The sequence below is a fragment of the Sorex araneus genome, chromosome 2 (genome assembly GCF_027595985.1).
Source record: "Sorex araneus isolate mSorAra2 chromosome 2, mSorAra2.pri, whole genome shotgun sequence".
In the NCBI taxonomy this organism is placed as follows: Eukaryota; Metazoa; Chordata; class Mammalia; order Eulipotyphla; family Soricidae; genus Sorex; species Sorex araneus.
Window position 1 is genome coordinate 20,369,613 of NC_073303.1, and position 14,374 is coordinate 20,383,986.

Genomic DNA, 14,374 nt, shown 5'->3' on the forward strand with positions numbered 1-14,374 from the left:
AAAAGCAGCACAAGATTATAAAGCAAGTAATTAGCAAGTTATAAAGCGTTTTCATTGGTTTGTTTTTGAGTTCATAGACAGCCCCCCCCCTCCTATACCCCATAATTAAACTGGCACCAGTTGTATACCTGAGATTGTTAGGTGCTTTACAGAGACATTATCTTTCATTCATAAGCACCCTGCAAAAGTTGCTTTCAGGATTCCTTTTTACAGGTAAGAAAAGAAAGACTTGGCAGGTGATGACCTGGCCGAGGTCACATGGTTAAGAAGATGCGCATCCAGGATCCTAGCCTCAGCGGATGAGGCATTGGGCTGGGAGCTGTTAGTAGCCCCTGCTCTTAGAAATGTCCTCTGTTGCCCTGTTTTCTGACAGCTGAAGTCGGGGCATGGAAAGGAGATTGTGGCTACTGCTGGCTGACGACGTCTGTTCACAGAACATGCACATCAGTATAGTCTTGGCTGATATTTGCATAGGAGAGCTTTGCAGATTTTTTTTTTTTATTTTTTTGGGAGAGTCACACCCGGCGATGCACAGGGGTTACTCCTGACTCTGCACTCAGAAATTACCCCTGGTGGTGCTCGGGGGACCGTATGGGGATGCTGGGAGTCGAACCCGGGTCAGCTGTGTGCAAGGCAAACGCCCTATCCGCTGTGCTATCGCTCCAGCCCCTCAGATATTTATATTTTTAATCTTTCTCTTTTCCCTTCCTGTTGTTATTGCAAGGCCTGGTGGTTGTGGACTCTTGCTGGCGGCAGCCAGACGCTGACCTTGCAGTGCTTTCTGGGGGTTGCACACTCTTCGTTACAGTGCCAGGGTTCTCAGGGTTGTGGTGGGCAGGAGATTGCACACTTAACTCTGGCACAGAGATCCCGAACAGCCGTGCCACGAGCGTGTGATTGACTGTTCAGTGTCTGGATCAGCTTCACGCCAGCAAGGTCGCCCAGGCCCCCGGTGGTATGTTTCTCTGTGGAGACATTGCTTATGATAAACTTCCCCCTTTTCCCCAGCTGAGAGTAAATTCTTCCCCTGGACCTTCTCTGCCATTTTTGTGATGCTACAAATAAGTCTTTTCCTCGTTAATTCTGCTAAGGAGCTTTAGTTTACGTAAGTTGTATTAAAAGAATGCATTTTCATTCTCAGGATTCTAATATCCCCAAGAAAAGTAGTCATTTTACCCTGAAGTAATATTAGTAATCTAATACCCTGAAGCGGAGTGCTTAGTGATGTATGGCCTTCCCCCTTAGAAACTGCTCCCGTAATGACTGGGGCGTTTGGGTTTCCTGAGCTGTCTCAAGTAGTCTGAAACCAAGAACCTTTAGAGGCAAATTACAGTGAAAGAGGTCTCTGAAAAACTCATTTGGACAGATAATGTACTTCTACATAATTTGAATCATGTTTTCATTCCCTTCCCTCCCCCCATTTCTGTCTGACCTCTTTTGAGCTGTTTTTGGAGAATAGATTCAGTTTGCTTAGAAAATACCTCTCAAGTCTATATGGTGATTTCTAATGTCAGTTACAGTCAACATTTGAAATATGTGCTACCCTCGGGTTTACACTGTTGGCTTTTCTCTGCCTGGTATTTATACTTAATGATGAATGTAGAAGACAGCAGTCAGGACTGGAATTCCAGACGCTTTGTATTTGTTGACCTAGAAAAGCTGATGAAGAGGCATGTGGGGAGTGTGGAGCCATAGGGCGTTTGCCTTGCAAGCAGCTGACCCGGGTTCGAATCCCATATGGTTGGTCCCCCATATGCTTGGTCCCCTGAAACCTGCCAGGAGTGATCTCTGAGCACAGAGCCCGGAGCGACCCCTGAGCACCGCTGGGTGTGCCCAGAAAACAGACTTTTGAAGTTGTGGAACTCCTAGAGAAGTCACTTTAGTTAGGGCTAATATTTGCAGATTTACATATGAAAATAATTTGAAGCCCAGTTGTGTGTGGTAGGGTGTATACACATGTACATATAAACATATACATGTGAATCACTGTAGCTTATGTGGTTGTTGACACAGCAGTCCTTTGTACTCCAGACAGTGCTTTAATTTTTATTATTGTGGTTCTTGGGCCACACCTGGAGGTGCTGAGGGGTGGCTCCTGGCTTAGTGCTCAGGGATGGCTCCCAACCCCTCCCTGCAGGGCTCTGGGTTGAACCCAGCTCTCCCGCCTGCTCCAGCCCTTTGGACCATCTCCCTGGTCACACAGTCTGTGTTTGGAACGTTCCCTCAGGTGCGGACGGAATTTTTGTTTTGATCACCTCAAAATAACTGATCACCAAAATAAGCCCTTGATGGAACATGGACCTAAATAGCCGCTAAATGAGGAAGTGAGGAAAGACCGTCCCACCTGCGGACTCCTGCACCCGCTGACCCCTTCGGCTCTCCGTCCCTCTGTTTTATAGCCTGTTTCATTCTCTAAGTCTTGCCTTGCTCTCTAGAGAAAATATCCCCCTATGTGTTTGTGTATGTGAGTGTGTGTGTGTGTGTGTGTGTGTGTGTTTGGGGCCACACCTAGCAGTGCTCAGGACTTATTCCTGGTTTTGCCCCCAGGGATCACTCCTGGCGGGGCTCGGGGCACCATGTGGGGTGCCAGGAATAGACCTCAGGGCAGCTGTGTCCAAGGCAAACGTCCTGCCCCCTGCCCCATCACCCCGGCCCGCGTCTGCCCTTTTTAGTAAGAAAGGGATGGAGGTGCTGTGATCAGTTTGGCTTCTTGATGATGTCATTATTCTAGCCTAATACATTTTGATGACCTGATTCCCCAGGAGTTGAGAAAGGAATCCACTCTTTTTTTTTTTCTTTCTTTCTTCTTTAAACTGTGTGATACGCCAGTGAAGGGCGGAAGGATATCACTGAGACAAAGGGCCTCTGCCCTGCAGAAGAAATGCTGAAGGTATGCTGAGGAGTGGACGATAAGGATTCTCCCCCCTAGGTCCCATCCCACAGCTCCCTGGCTGGACGTTGCCCCGTTTGCTTCTTCCTGCCCTGAGCTTTCCCAGTTCTCGTCTGCAAAGTGACGACGGGAATCCTTGCTGGCTCCCGAGACTGGCTGAGGGTCAAGAGGTGACAGAGACAAGCAGCCCCTCGTTATTTCACTCTTAATGAGTGCCACTAACTCCTCGGGCGGGGAGGGAAGCCGGGCCCGTCGTGCCAGGTGCTGGCGTTCTAGTGGGAGTCTCTTCAGCCTTCGCGGATCTGCGGAACCGTTATTCTTTGACAGAAACGGGCCTGGCTGGATGTTATGCATAAAATGTCCCACCAGATAGTTTCTGATTCAAAAGCGCATGAAATTGGCAAGTGGGTAATTTTGTAATCCCCGGTACATTGAAATACAGTGTCTGAACAGGAAGTGGAAGGTTTTCATCTAGATTCTACACACGTTCTTATCTCCTGTAAAAGAAACATAATGGACTTTTCTCGTAAAACTCATACAATGTTTGAAAATGTTTATTGAATACTCTTAAACTTCCACTAGAGGGTAGTCTAATCCTGTTGCTTCCCCGAGGCTTAAAATGTCAATATTTGTCTTAATTTTCTCTATAGTTGGACTTATTTTATATGAACTACTTTAAAAAGACTGCTACTATCTTTAAGTACAGAAGAGTCTATTAATTCTTGTGTAGCAGTGCAGTAAGTGAAAAACAGCCTCGGTGTACTGAGTCTGTAACTTTTGGTCTGACTTCACCTGATGAATTATTTTGCTTTTCTCTGGAAAGAACTTGAAGGAGGGTTGGGAAAGATAGTTCAGTAGTAGGGCTCTGGCCTTGCACATATCCAATCCCTGGCACCCCACATGGTCCCCCGAGCACCTCCAGGAATAATTCCTGAGCGCAGAGCCCAGAGTGACCTCGGAGCATCACCAGGTGTGATCCTCAAAGCCAAACCAAACCAAAAAAGATATGGGGGAGCATCTAATGGGGGAAATGTCACAGCTTTTAGTGTTTTATAAAGATAAATTCTCTTCGTGTCTGGGTGACTGTCTAAAAGTAGGCCTTCCCAGAGGCACATCAACTCCTTAGACCTTCAGGCCCAGAGCCATGGTGCAGCAGGTAGGGCGTTTGCCTTGCATGTGGCCAACCCGAGTTCAAACCCCCACATCCCATGTGTTGCCCCGAGCACCGCCAGGAGTGATTCCTAGTGCAGAGCCAGGAGTAACCCCTGTGCATCGTTAGGCGTGACCCAAAAAGGAAAAAAAAACCCAAAAAGAATTCCTTAGAGCTTCTTCAGTGTGCCCTCATTCGTTCAGAACAGCTTGCGTTCAAGTACTTCTTAAAGCTCCCGTTACCTCACTCTTACTACCGTGTTCCCTAGTCGAGTAAGAGAGCAAACATTTGATGAATCTTGCGCGTTTCCAGCGCCCGGCCCCTCTGAGGGCTCTGGGTTTGCTGCCCGACAGGACTTCTTCGTGTCTCGAAGCTGGTTTTCTTTTAGAAAAATTAAGTGTGAAGCGGTTCCCTTTGGCGGGGCCTTTCCGCTTTTCGTACGTGAGTAGTGACGCAGCAGAAACGTGTCAGAGACAAATGGCACAAAGGAAAATCCTGAACAGAGTCCCCCTTCCTCCGGGACAGGCGTCTCACAAAGATCTGTGGAGCTCTTTCCTGCGCAGCTGTCAGGCGGTTCCCAAATGGCTTTTTCACAACAAAATTCCACCCATCTTTCCCGCTGAACTCTCAGTGAGGCATATGCTGTTGTTAAAGCGAGCAGAATGGTGAGGACTGAGCTTCGTGTGAAGGTATATTAGTACCCATGGAGGCCTACTGGTGCATTATGTATGTATATTCAGACATTTATGCACATTCATTCATACATTCATAGATTGGCTACCAGATTCACTGTACATGCAGCTCATGATAGAAATTGAACAGGTGGTGGCAGAAGTCAAATTCCTACCGCTTTAAAGTGAATGTGAAGCATTCAGAAGGCACACCCTGTCTATGCTTATTATTTGAAGATATATTGGGGGAGGGGTTGGATGCCCCTGACAGTGTTCAGCTCTCTTCTGGGCTCTGTGCTCGTGGGGACATGTGTGGTTCATGATCATACCAGGGCTGGACATGTGCAAGACAAGTGCCTTAGCCCTTCATGCTCTCTCCAGCCCTGGAAATATAAATACACACACACATATAAAATAAAAAGGAAGAAAGTTTATTTTTATCAGTATATTCTTTTATATATTATTACTGAATCTGAGCCTGTTATGAGCGAAAATGTGATATTTCCCCTGTTTCTAGTTACTTCAAGTTACTGATAACATAACCTGATTTGACACCCCAGTAATAAACAACCTCTGTGTCGTTCAGTGTTTTTGAGTCTCTCTTTCCCCCCTATTTATTCTTTCACAAGTTGGAGCCTAGCTCTTAATATTTGAATTAGATGACTTAAGAGTTAAGAGATTTGCTTTCGTGGTTCTTACTCATGATTTAAGTGTTTCTTTTTTTTTTTTCTTGAGAAATTGTCCTTAAATGAAATCAACACATTAGATATTAGTGGGAACAAAGAATTAAAAAATAGAATCCTTACTCCTGAAATACTTCTTCCTCAAAGAGATGAGAGCACATGGATAGTTGTAATTCGCCCGTCAGACGGAAGCCCCGTGTCAGGGTCAGAGGTCGGTTGCGGCAGTGAAAAGGAGGGGCGACGGGGACAGGGCGGCAGACAGGGGCCCTGGAGACATTTCAGAGACACACAAGAGTCCTGGAAGGATGAACAGGAACTGCAGGTAGGAAGGCGGTTGGAAAAGTCGGTGACAGGTCCTGAATGCTAAACTGGGGATTCAACTAGATTTGAAAAGTACTCAGGCGCCTGTGAAACTGTTTGCTTTTATTTCATTCTTCTGGTGGGGGTGGGGGGGTTCCGCTTGGGGCACCCAGGATTGCACCCAGCATCGCCTGGACCCTACCTGGTGACATAGGACAGTGCCAGGATCAAGCTCCACAGAGGCTCCTAGGGCACGGTGAGGTCCCTAGCCCTGAATCGCGTCCCCAGGCCTCCTTTGGAACTTGTTCAAGGGGGGGGAACATAAACGGGAGTTTAGGGGTAGCAAGAAACGGGGCGCAGGGTTTTTGAAGCATTCGGAGATTAGATTTGCCGTTCGACACGGACGCCGTTGTGTCCTGTTCAGGGCAATATCTGATTCTCTTTTCCTGCATAATTGCTCCAGATTGGTACTAAATCACTCCTGTTTTCACCTGGTCCCCATTTTATTAACACAAGAATGAAATAGGGGAGCAAGTTCAATTTGTACCTAGCGTGGAATTTCTCTCTGTGAGAAATTAATTGGCTTGCCTAGGGATCAACTTCATTTAAGATCCTGGCCTCATTAACTTCGTAGTCAACCAACAGAGCTAGACTAAATGGAAATTGCCATCTGTTCAAATAAAATTTCAAAAGGTAAAAAGAATGTATTTCCTAATATAATTATTGGCTTGTTTTCCTATTTTCTTTTTTAAAAAGCCATTTGGAATGTGATCCTCCCTTATGAGGGATCTTAGGTTGAAGGCCACAGCCCTCACTGTGAGTTGTTACAGGTAAATAAATTTGTCTGAAGAAATGAGAAGGTTTGTATTTTGGCCTGTTAAATCCATGGGTTGTGCTTGCAGGACGGTCAACATTGATCGGCAGGATTGTTAGTTTAAATTTCTCTTACAAATAGGAACACTACATTTTTATCTCTGAAGTTTTTGTACCAAATATTAGTCCCTGCAAACTCCTCCATGGACGCTTTATTATCTGCTTTGCCCTCGTGAGGTTTTTGACAGTTTTGCAGGATGTCATTGCTGACCCATTTCTTGGGCTGCGACACTTCATCTCGCCTGTAGGGGGCAGAGGTGGGTTTCCGAGCTTGCACTTCTAAGCCCCTCTCTGAGCAGTTCCTCCGATGCTCCGGGGAGTGTGTGCAATACTGAGGAACAAAGTGGCTTAGAGTGAAACGCCACTCCATCCTAAGTTGAACGCTCCGGTTCTTATCGCTAATCAAAATGAAATGGACTTCTAATAATCCTGTTAGCTGGGATGGTCTTTTCAGACACTGTCATACTGGTACAATAGAATGAGGTGGATGCTGCTTCTTCGAGACCAGTGTTACTAGCTCTTTAGGCCTAGTGTTACTAGCGGGGTGTCCTGGTCATTTTAATTTTTCTACTGGATGATGAAGAAAATCGAAATAGCAACGAATATGATGTAATCTTGCCTTTTCCTCCCCCTTAAGCTCCATATGCATCATTTTATGACATTATTAAACTCTTAGATACGCTTTTCCAGGATTAAATCTTGTACTTTGCAAATTGTTTTAAGTTACGATTCCCACAATTAGCTATACTAGTTGTTTTAAGCAACCTAACGAGTGATTCATAACTTTTGAATGTATTATTAGCAGCCTTTTTAACTCACCCGGTGGGTTCCATTGTTATATCAGTATGATTAATGTTTAATTTTGGTGGTGGTGGTGGGGGGGGACACCCATCAGTGCTCAGGCCTTACTTCTGGCCCTGCACTGGGGCGGTCACTCCTGGCAGTCTGAGGAGACTCTGTGGGATGCTGGGGATCAAACCTGAGTTGGCCGTGAGCAGGGCAGGCCCCGAGTGCTGTGCTATTGCTCTGGCCCATGACTGATGTCTTTGCAGTGCAGGGCTAAGCTACATGGCATCCCCCTTCCCCCCCCCAGTAAAGTTTCATTTTACCCCCAAATCCAGTGTCTTTCAGCTCTAGATCCTGCCAACTAGCTTGAAGGAGTGTTTATAGGCACAGCAACCGGTCAAGTTAAAGCTGGGGGAATTGTAAAACTTCAAGATTTCATAAATGTGTGGATTAAACTAAGATGAATTAAAAACAGACCAACCGTTGCATCCTAATAAGCCAAAATCACAAGTCATACTTGTCTCTGGCGCAGGAGGGTATGGACACCGCGGATTCAGCTCACGGGTCCCTGACCTTGAAACCGTGGAAGTTTCTTGGACCATCTCAGTTGCTAACGGCGGTCCAGGCTCCATGATGGTCTTGGAGCCATTTTCGCGCAGTCACAGCTGGAAAGCTGCAGGGCTGGCCGGCCCCTTCCTCACGGCATGGCCAGGGCTTCCAGACATAGGCCAGAGCCGGGGCTCAGCCTTCAAGGCCACTTCTTTCTGCCAGCTCCCTTCCCCGGGTTCTTCCCTCGTGTGGCTGCCTTTCCACCCGTATCCCAGCATCTGGCTCCTGACTGCCCACGGGATGGACATGGGGCTGTGCGAGTTCCACAGTGTGGGCCTTGTGAAATCCCTCTGGTGTCTAGGACGCATCCCCTCCTCGTCCCCCCCCAGCGGGGACATTCCGTTGGCGCCGTAGCCACCGGAAACTCTGTTCTGACTGCCGACTGCCCTTTACCCGCTAGATGACTTTGAGCCGGGCACTGGATTGGTCTCTCCGTCTAAGTGGGTGATTTGACGAGAGCATCTTTCTGTTCCGGGAAGGCTGGAAAGCGCTGTGACCTAGAAAGACCCGGCGGGCTTTCGCTGGCCCAGGCTCTCCCCTGCCCACCGAGGGCTGCCGGGGGCGTGGAAATTACTCGGTATTTGTGCATTGCTGCAGAGCTTTGATGAGTTGTGCATCTGCTGTGCTGAGACACAGCAAATGTTAATTTAAAACCTCGAATATTAGATGATGTTCAGTATGATTTGTGTTACTCCCTTTCGCTCTGTTCTCACCCTTTCAAAATTGATTGCGCGTGTGTTAGGGAATCCCGCCGGTCAGGACACCGGGGCTCCTCGGCAGCCCGGTTAATAGTGTCTTTAAAGTGTTTTGGAAAATAATACCTTAAAAATACTTGAAAACGCTATACTCAAAAAGACAATTTGAGGTATGTATTTTTGTTTCACCTAATGTGTGTTGAGTGCATTTCCTCTCAAGAAAGTCCGGTGACAGTTATTAGGGGCTGGAGAGATAGTCTGGTGGGTAAGGCCCTCGCCTGGCACGCTTCTGACCTGGGTGTGACCCCTGGCACTACTGTTGGTGGCTTGGAGTCCCAGGGGACACCAGGAGTGATCCCTGAGCCACAGAGCCAGAGTGAGCTCTGAGCACAGCCGGGTGTGGCCCCCAAAGCCAAATATGTGTGTGTGTGTGTGTGTGTGTGTGTGTGTGTGTGTATCTATGCATTTCTATGTATTTACCTGTACATGCGTACACATGTACAGATGTATGCAGACTAAGAGGCTGAAGAGACGGGGTTACGGTCTAGGCCTGATGTGAGCTGCCAGGTTTGATCCCTGGCACCACAGTCCCCTGTGCTCTGCCGAGTGTGACCCTTGAGCCCCCCAGAAGAGTGTGGGCCCTGCTGATCCTCGGCCCAACCCAAGGATTGTACCATCAGCCTGTTTGGCTGAGGCTTGTTGGGAGGGACCCTGGGCCCTCTGGGCTTTATTTTAGGAACCCCCCCCCCCAGAGAACAGTAAATAAATGCAGAACACTTTGAACTTTGGGGCTCTTTTGTTCATGATCAGAGTCTGATTTTTTTTTTTAATTTCTTTTCCTTTTTTTTTTTTACTTTATATTCTTTCAGCTAATTTAGAAGCTAGTTTTGAGGAGATAGAAAACGGCTTGTTGAATCTGGAGGATTTGTGTGGACAGTGTGAATTCGAGAGATTCAAGCACCTGCAGGCGCAGCAGCTGGAAAACTATAAGAAAAAGAAGAGGTAAGTTGGGAAACGTGACCGCCAGGTCACGTCAGACGTAACGCTTCCCGCCGTCACGTCGATGCGCTTCTTTACGAGTCTGGGCTGAGAAGACACAGAGGTTCCGTCCCACATGTGCTACTAGTCAGGAATCGGCCTTCCAGGGGCGGGGGTGGGGTCCCACCGCCCGTTGCCGTATTTCGGAGGTGAGTTCTGCGAAGGGCAGAAGGCGGAAGGGAGCGGAGCAGTGAGCAGCTTTCCCGGGAAGGGAGCTCTGGTCTCAGTTCCTTCCTCTGACAAACGTCCGCGCGCTTTGCCCCTGTTCTTCCTGGCGTTACTCCAGGAAAGGAAAAGAAAGGTGAGGTCAGCAGCGCAGCGCGAAGGTCACGTGCCCACCTCAGGGCGCTGTAAGGGTTGGAGGGGATCATCGTCTGCCGGTGCCGCAGGTGCTCTGTAAGGGCGAGTGAGAAGAATGGACAGACCTGGAGAAGGGGCTGGAGCGATAGCATCCGGGCATTTGCCTTGCACGCAGCTGGCCTGGGGTTCGATTCCCAGCATCCCATATGGTCCCCCAAGCGCTGCCAGGAGGAATTGCTGAGTGCAGAGCCAGGAGTAGCCCCTGTACATCGCCGGGTGTGACCCAAAAAGCAAAAAAAGAAAGCACTGGAAGAGAAGCGTAAGGGCAGTGGCCTCGCAGCTCACGGGTTGGGCCGGGGGACTCTGAAGTCTGTGGGGGGCCCTGGTGTCGGGGCCAATGTCCGAGGCCGTCACCTGGGCTGGGCAGAGCAGGAAGTGGAGCTGGGGTGCCTGGCGGAAGGAGGGACACAGACATCATGGGGCTGGCGTCTGGCCGGGCCGAGGAGCAGAGTAAGTGGGAGGGGAGAGGGGCCTCCCCCAGGGGCTGCTGATTACGGTCTTTGCTCGGTCGTGTAATCTGTGTCCGAGGTGTGGCTGGAGGGGCAGTGTCTTGCTAAGGTGGACAGGACATACTGGCCACTGATGTCCAGGAGGGGTAAGGTGACCCTGGGGGCCGGAGAGGTGACTCTCGTGTCTGAAGCCGTCACCTCAGCATGCGCAGTATGTGTGAGGCCCTGAGTTCAAACCCCAGAGCCACACAGTCCCCTGGGAACTCTCCAGGTGTGACTCTGGTGACCCTGAGTGCGGCAGCGAGGGTCCTAGGGCCCCAGCCCCCTAAGAACTGCTGGATGTGGCCCCTATAAAAATGATCACATTAGGGCTGGAGGGATAATACAGCAGGGAGGGCGTTTGCCTTGCGCACGGCCAACCCAGATTCAATCCCCGGCATCCCATATGGTCCCCTGAGCACTGCCAGGAGTAACACCTCGTGCAAAGCCAGGAATAAACCCTGTGTATCGCTGGGTGTGACCCGAAAATGAAAAAAGCAAAATGATCACATCCAAGGGCTGGGGTGGAGCTGAGAGCTGAGTGCTTGGAACTTCTCAGAATTTCCTGAGAGAACCTGCGAAGGGTTAGGCTCCTGCACCCATCCTGGGCAAGTCTAGCGCCAGAGTGATTTCACGGGTCTTGCTTCAGACAGTATTCCCGGGGATTCTTACTGGACGGGTTCGGAGTCGCATTCTGAGAAGGAATAGTGGGGAGGGATTGGGTTCTGTGAAGACGCTCACAGGAGCTCCAAGGAAGCCATAGAGGAAAATGTTGGCGGAAGTGGTAAGTAAGAGAATCTGGGGCGGTTGATTTTGGGCTTGGGGCCACACTTGGCCTGCCCAGGGCTTATTCCTGGTTCTGTGCTCAGGAATCACTCCTTGCCAGTTTTGGGGGGAGTCTTGGATGTGTCAGGGATCAAACTTGGGTTGGCTGCTTGCAAGGCAAGCACCTCACCTGCCATACTCTCCCTAGCCCCGAGTATGGGAGTTTTCCTGGAGGTGCTGCCTGTACATTTCATTTGCCCACAGAGATCACAGGACAGTGGGGCCAGCGCGATACCATAGTGGGTCAGGTATGTGCCTTGCCCACGTCAGGCCTGAGTCCCATCCCCAGCGCCACATACAGTACCTGGAGCCCTGCCAGGTGTGACCCCAAGCCCCCAAGAACCAAAAAGGAATGAGAGGGCTGGAGCGATAGCACAGCGGGTAGGGCATTTGCCTTGCACACAGCCGACCGGGGTTCAATTCTCAGCATCCTGTATTGTCCCCCTAGCACTTCCAGGAGCAATTCCTGAGTGCAGAGCCTGGAGTGACCCCTGAGCATCACTGGGTGTGACCCAAAAAAGCAAAACAAAAAGAAAAGGAAAGAGACTTTTAATACCAGGTCCACAAAGGAAGAGTCTCTTTAAAAACAAATCAGAGCGCTGCTCCCTCTCTGACAAACTGCCCCCCCCCCCCCCGCCCCAGCTAATGATGCGCCTTTCCTCAGAGAGAGAAGACATGTGCTACAGGCTGTGGGATTCCTGGCGGTGTGTGACAGGGTGGTACACTCCAGGCACAGAGCTGGATGAAGAGGAAAAGAGTGTGTGTGGGGGGGGTGGGTGGGCAAAAGGATCATTTTCTTACACACTTTCAGTGCTCAGAGATAGGCCCTTCTAATAGACCTCGGAGTATTTCCCCACTCAGCTCCTGCCAGAGCTTACCAAGCGGGCAGGCCACTAATGATGGGAGTTCAGGGGGACACAGTTACGCTAACCCACGTGACCGTTTCGGGGCCCAGCCTGCAGAATGCCCAGGTTCTTCTCCTTTTCTTATTTTTTGGCTCCTGAGTTATAATCTGAACTGACTCACCCTCGGCTCTTGGCACCGGTGTATCTGTCATGGAGAGAATAATGATGTTTTATCAGATATTCGATGGCGGGGATTTCCAGCGAGGGAGCTGCTTCTTGCCCTCTCCAGAAGGAGGGTTCTGGTGCTTTCCTAGCAGCAAGGTGGTTTCCTGAGGCTCAGACTCCCAGCACGGGCCGGGGAGGGAGTGTGCCTTTGCCAACTCGAGTCGCACCGACTCTGGGAGAGCATCTGCATAGCCGCTTTAACCCAAGTGTCGGGCAGAGCTTTCTTCAGTTGGTTATCTTAGTGAAAGTAACATTAAGCAGTGGTGCAGTTTTATACACATAAGTACACGTCACTGGCTTTTCTAGTAACTTCTTCATACCAAGGGATATTATTGAAACTGTTCATAAACAGGTGTAGCTACTACCTTAATAAATGGTAAAATGTCATAGAGTATGTGTGTGTGTGTGTGTGTGTGTGTGCGCGCATGTGTGTGTATGTACATATATATGTATACCCAGAAGTATTCATACCAAAATCTAAATTATCAGATAGTTCTGAGGATAAATTAACTATACACGTCTAACTCATAGATACCTCAGTAGTCTTTCGTAACCACTGGCAAATATACATTTGATAAATTCAGAATGATTAATATTAGGCTGGGAATATAGCTCAGCAAGAGAGCATTTGCCTTGTACACGTGAGACCCTGGCTTGAACTCCTGCCCCTACCACCAACATGAAAATTAATATATGAATTGAATAACTTAGAACCGCGGATTTGTCGAGGTAGCATTTAGAAAAAATAGACTTAAGATTTGGAAACCAACTTCCATTTTTAGTTCAAGGACTATGGAGAGAAATAGACGATAAATGTGACTTATAATTTTTTATTTTTAAAAAAGGATAAGTTTAGATAATTACCCGGGCTTGAAGAACGTGGAACAGGCTGATGTTAGAGCGTGCAGACGGGGGAGGCTGCGTTAGGGAGGGTGGGCAGGCACCCTTCTGAGAAAAGCCCACTCGGGCCCAGCCTGGGTCAGAAGTGTGCCGTGGAAACGCCCTTCTGAGAGAAACACACGAGGGCCAGGTCACTGACAGATGAGAGGAGGAGGGTGACGTAGAATCAGTACACGGACACGGATAGCGCATGATAGTGACTCGCACCAGAACGTACCTGGGCCGGATTACCGAGCGGCATCCAGAAACAGAGCACTTCTTGCTGTGCAAGCAGCTGGCCTGGGCTCAGTCCTTGGCATCACAGATGGTCCCCAGGCAAGTGACGGGAGTGATCCCTGAGCACAGAGCCAGGGGCCAGCCCTGAGTACAACCAGGTATGGCTCCCAAACCAGGAGTTCAGGAAAAAAGTAGAATTTAATTGTCTTTGTATTAGTTTTTTGGGCCACCCACTGGTGCTCAGGGATTATTCCCGACTCAGCGTTTGGGGATCACTCATGGCAGTGCTGGGGGACCACTCTGTGTCAGGGGTCGTACGTGGGCCCCCCTGCGTGGCCAGCATGAGCTTTGACCTGTGGAGCTCGCTCTCTGGCCTAGGAGGTTAAGGTCAAGTACAGTTAGCCTCTAGACCAGACATATAGAACCTTAACCGGCTGAATTTTTCGCCTTTCTAGGATGACCATAAGATTCCTAGGAATGTGTGTGGAATTCCCCCTCAGCATAGTTGGAAGCATGCGCGGTTCTCGAGACTAGCTCCCAATTTTCAAACCCTGGATCATTTGTTGTCTGCTTCAGCATGCAGGATGACATCAGAGTGCTCCCAAAATAGCTTTGTCCCGAAGAACAGTGTGATTTCAGCAATGCTGTGTAATTATAAATGACTCATAACTTTAACAGTTTTTTTGTTGGACTTGAAATATGTTTCAGGCATGCTGAGCTGTAGGAATCGTTTTTGCTGATTCATTTTGGTTTGCATTTGTTTGCTTCCTGTGTTTTGGGTTGGGTTGGGTATTTTTGGTTTTTTGGTGTTTTTTTTTTG

The 14,374-nt window shown here is 48.9% G+C and overlaps 1 protein-coding gene across 2 annotated transcripts in view; it reads left to right on the forward strand.

The window, feature by feature from the left end:
- Positions 1-14,374, forward strand: part of DTNBP1 (dystrobrevin binding protein 1) — a 95,934-nt gene that overhangs the window by 26,322 nt on the left and 55,238 nt on the right. For both annotated transcript variants that reach the window (XM_055129561.1, XM_055129562.1), the window contains exon 6: positions 9,527-9,659. In XM_055129561.1, the coding sequence (XP_054985536.1) occupies positions 9,527-9,659 (133 nt within the window). The remainder of the gene's footprint in view (positions 1-9,526; positions 9,660-14,374) is intronic.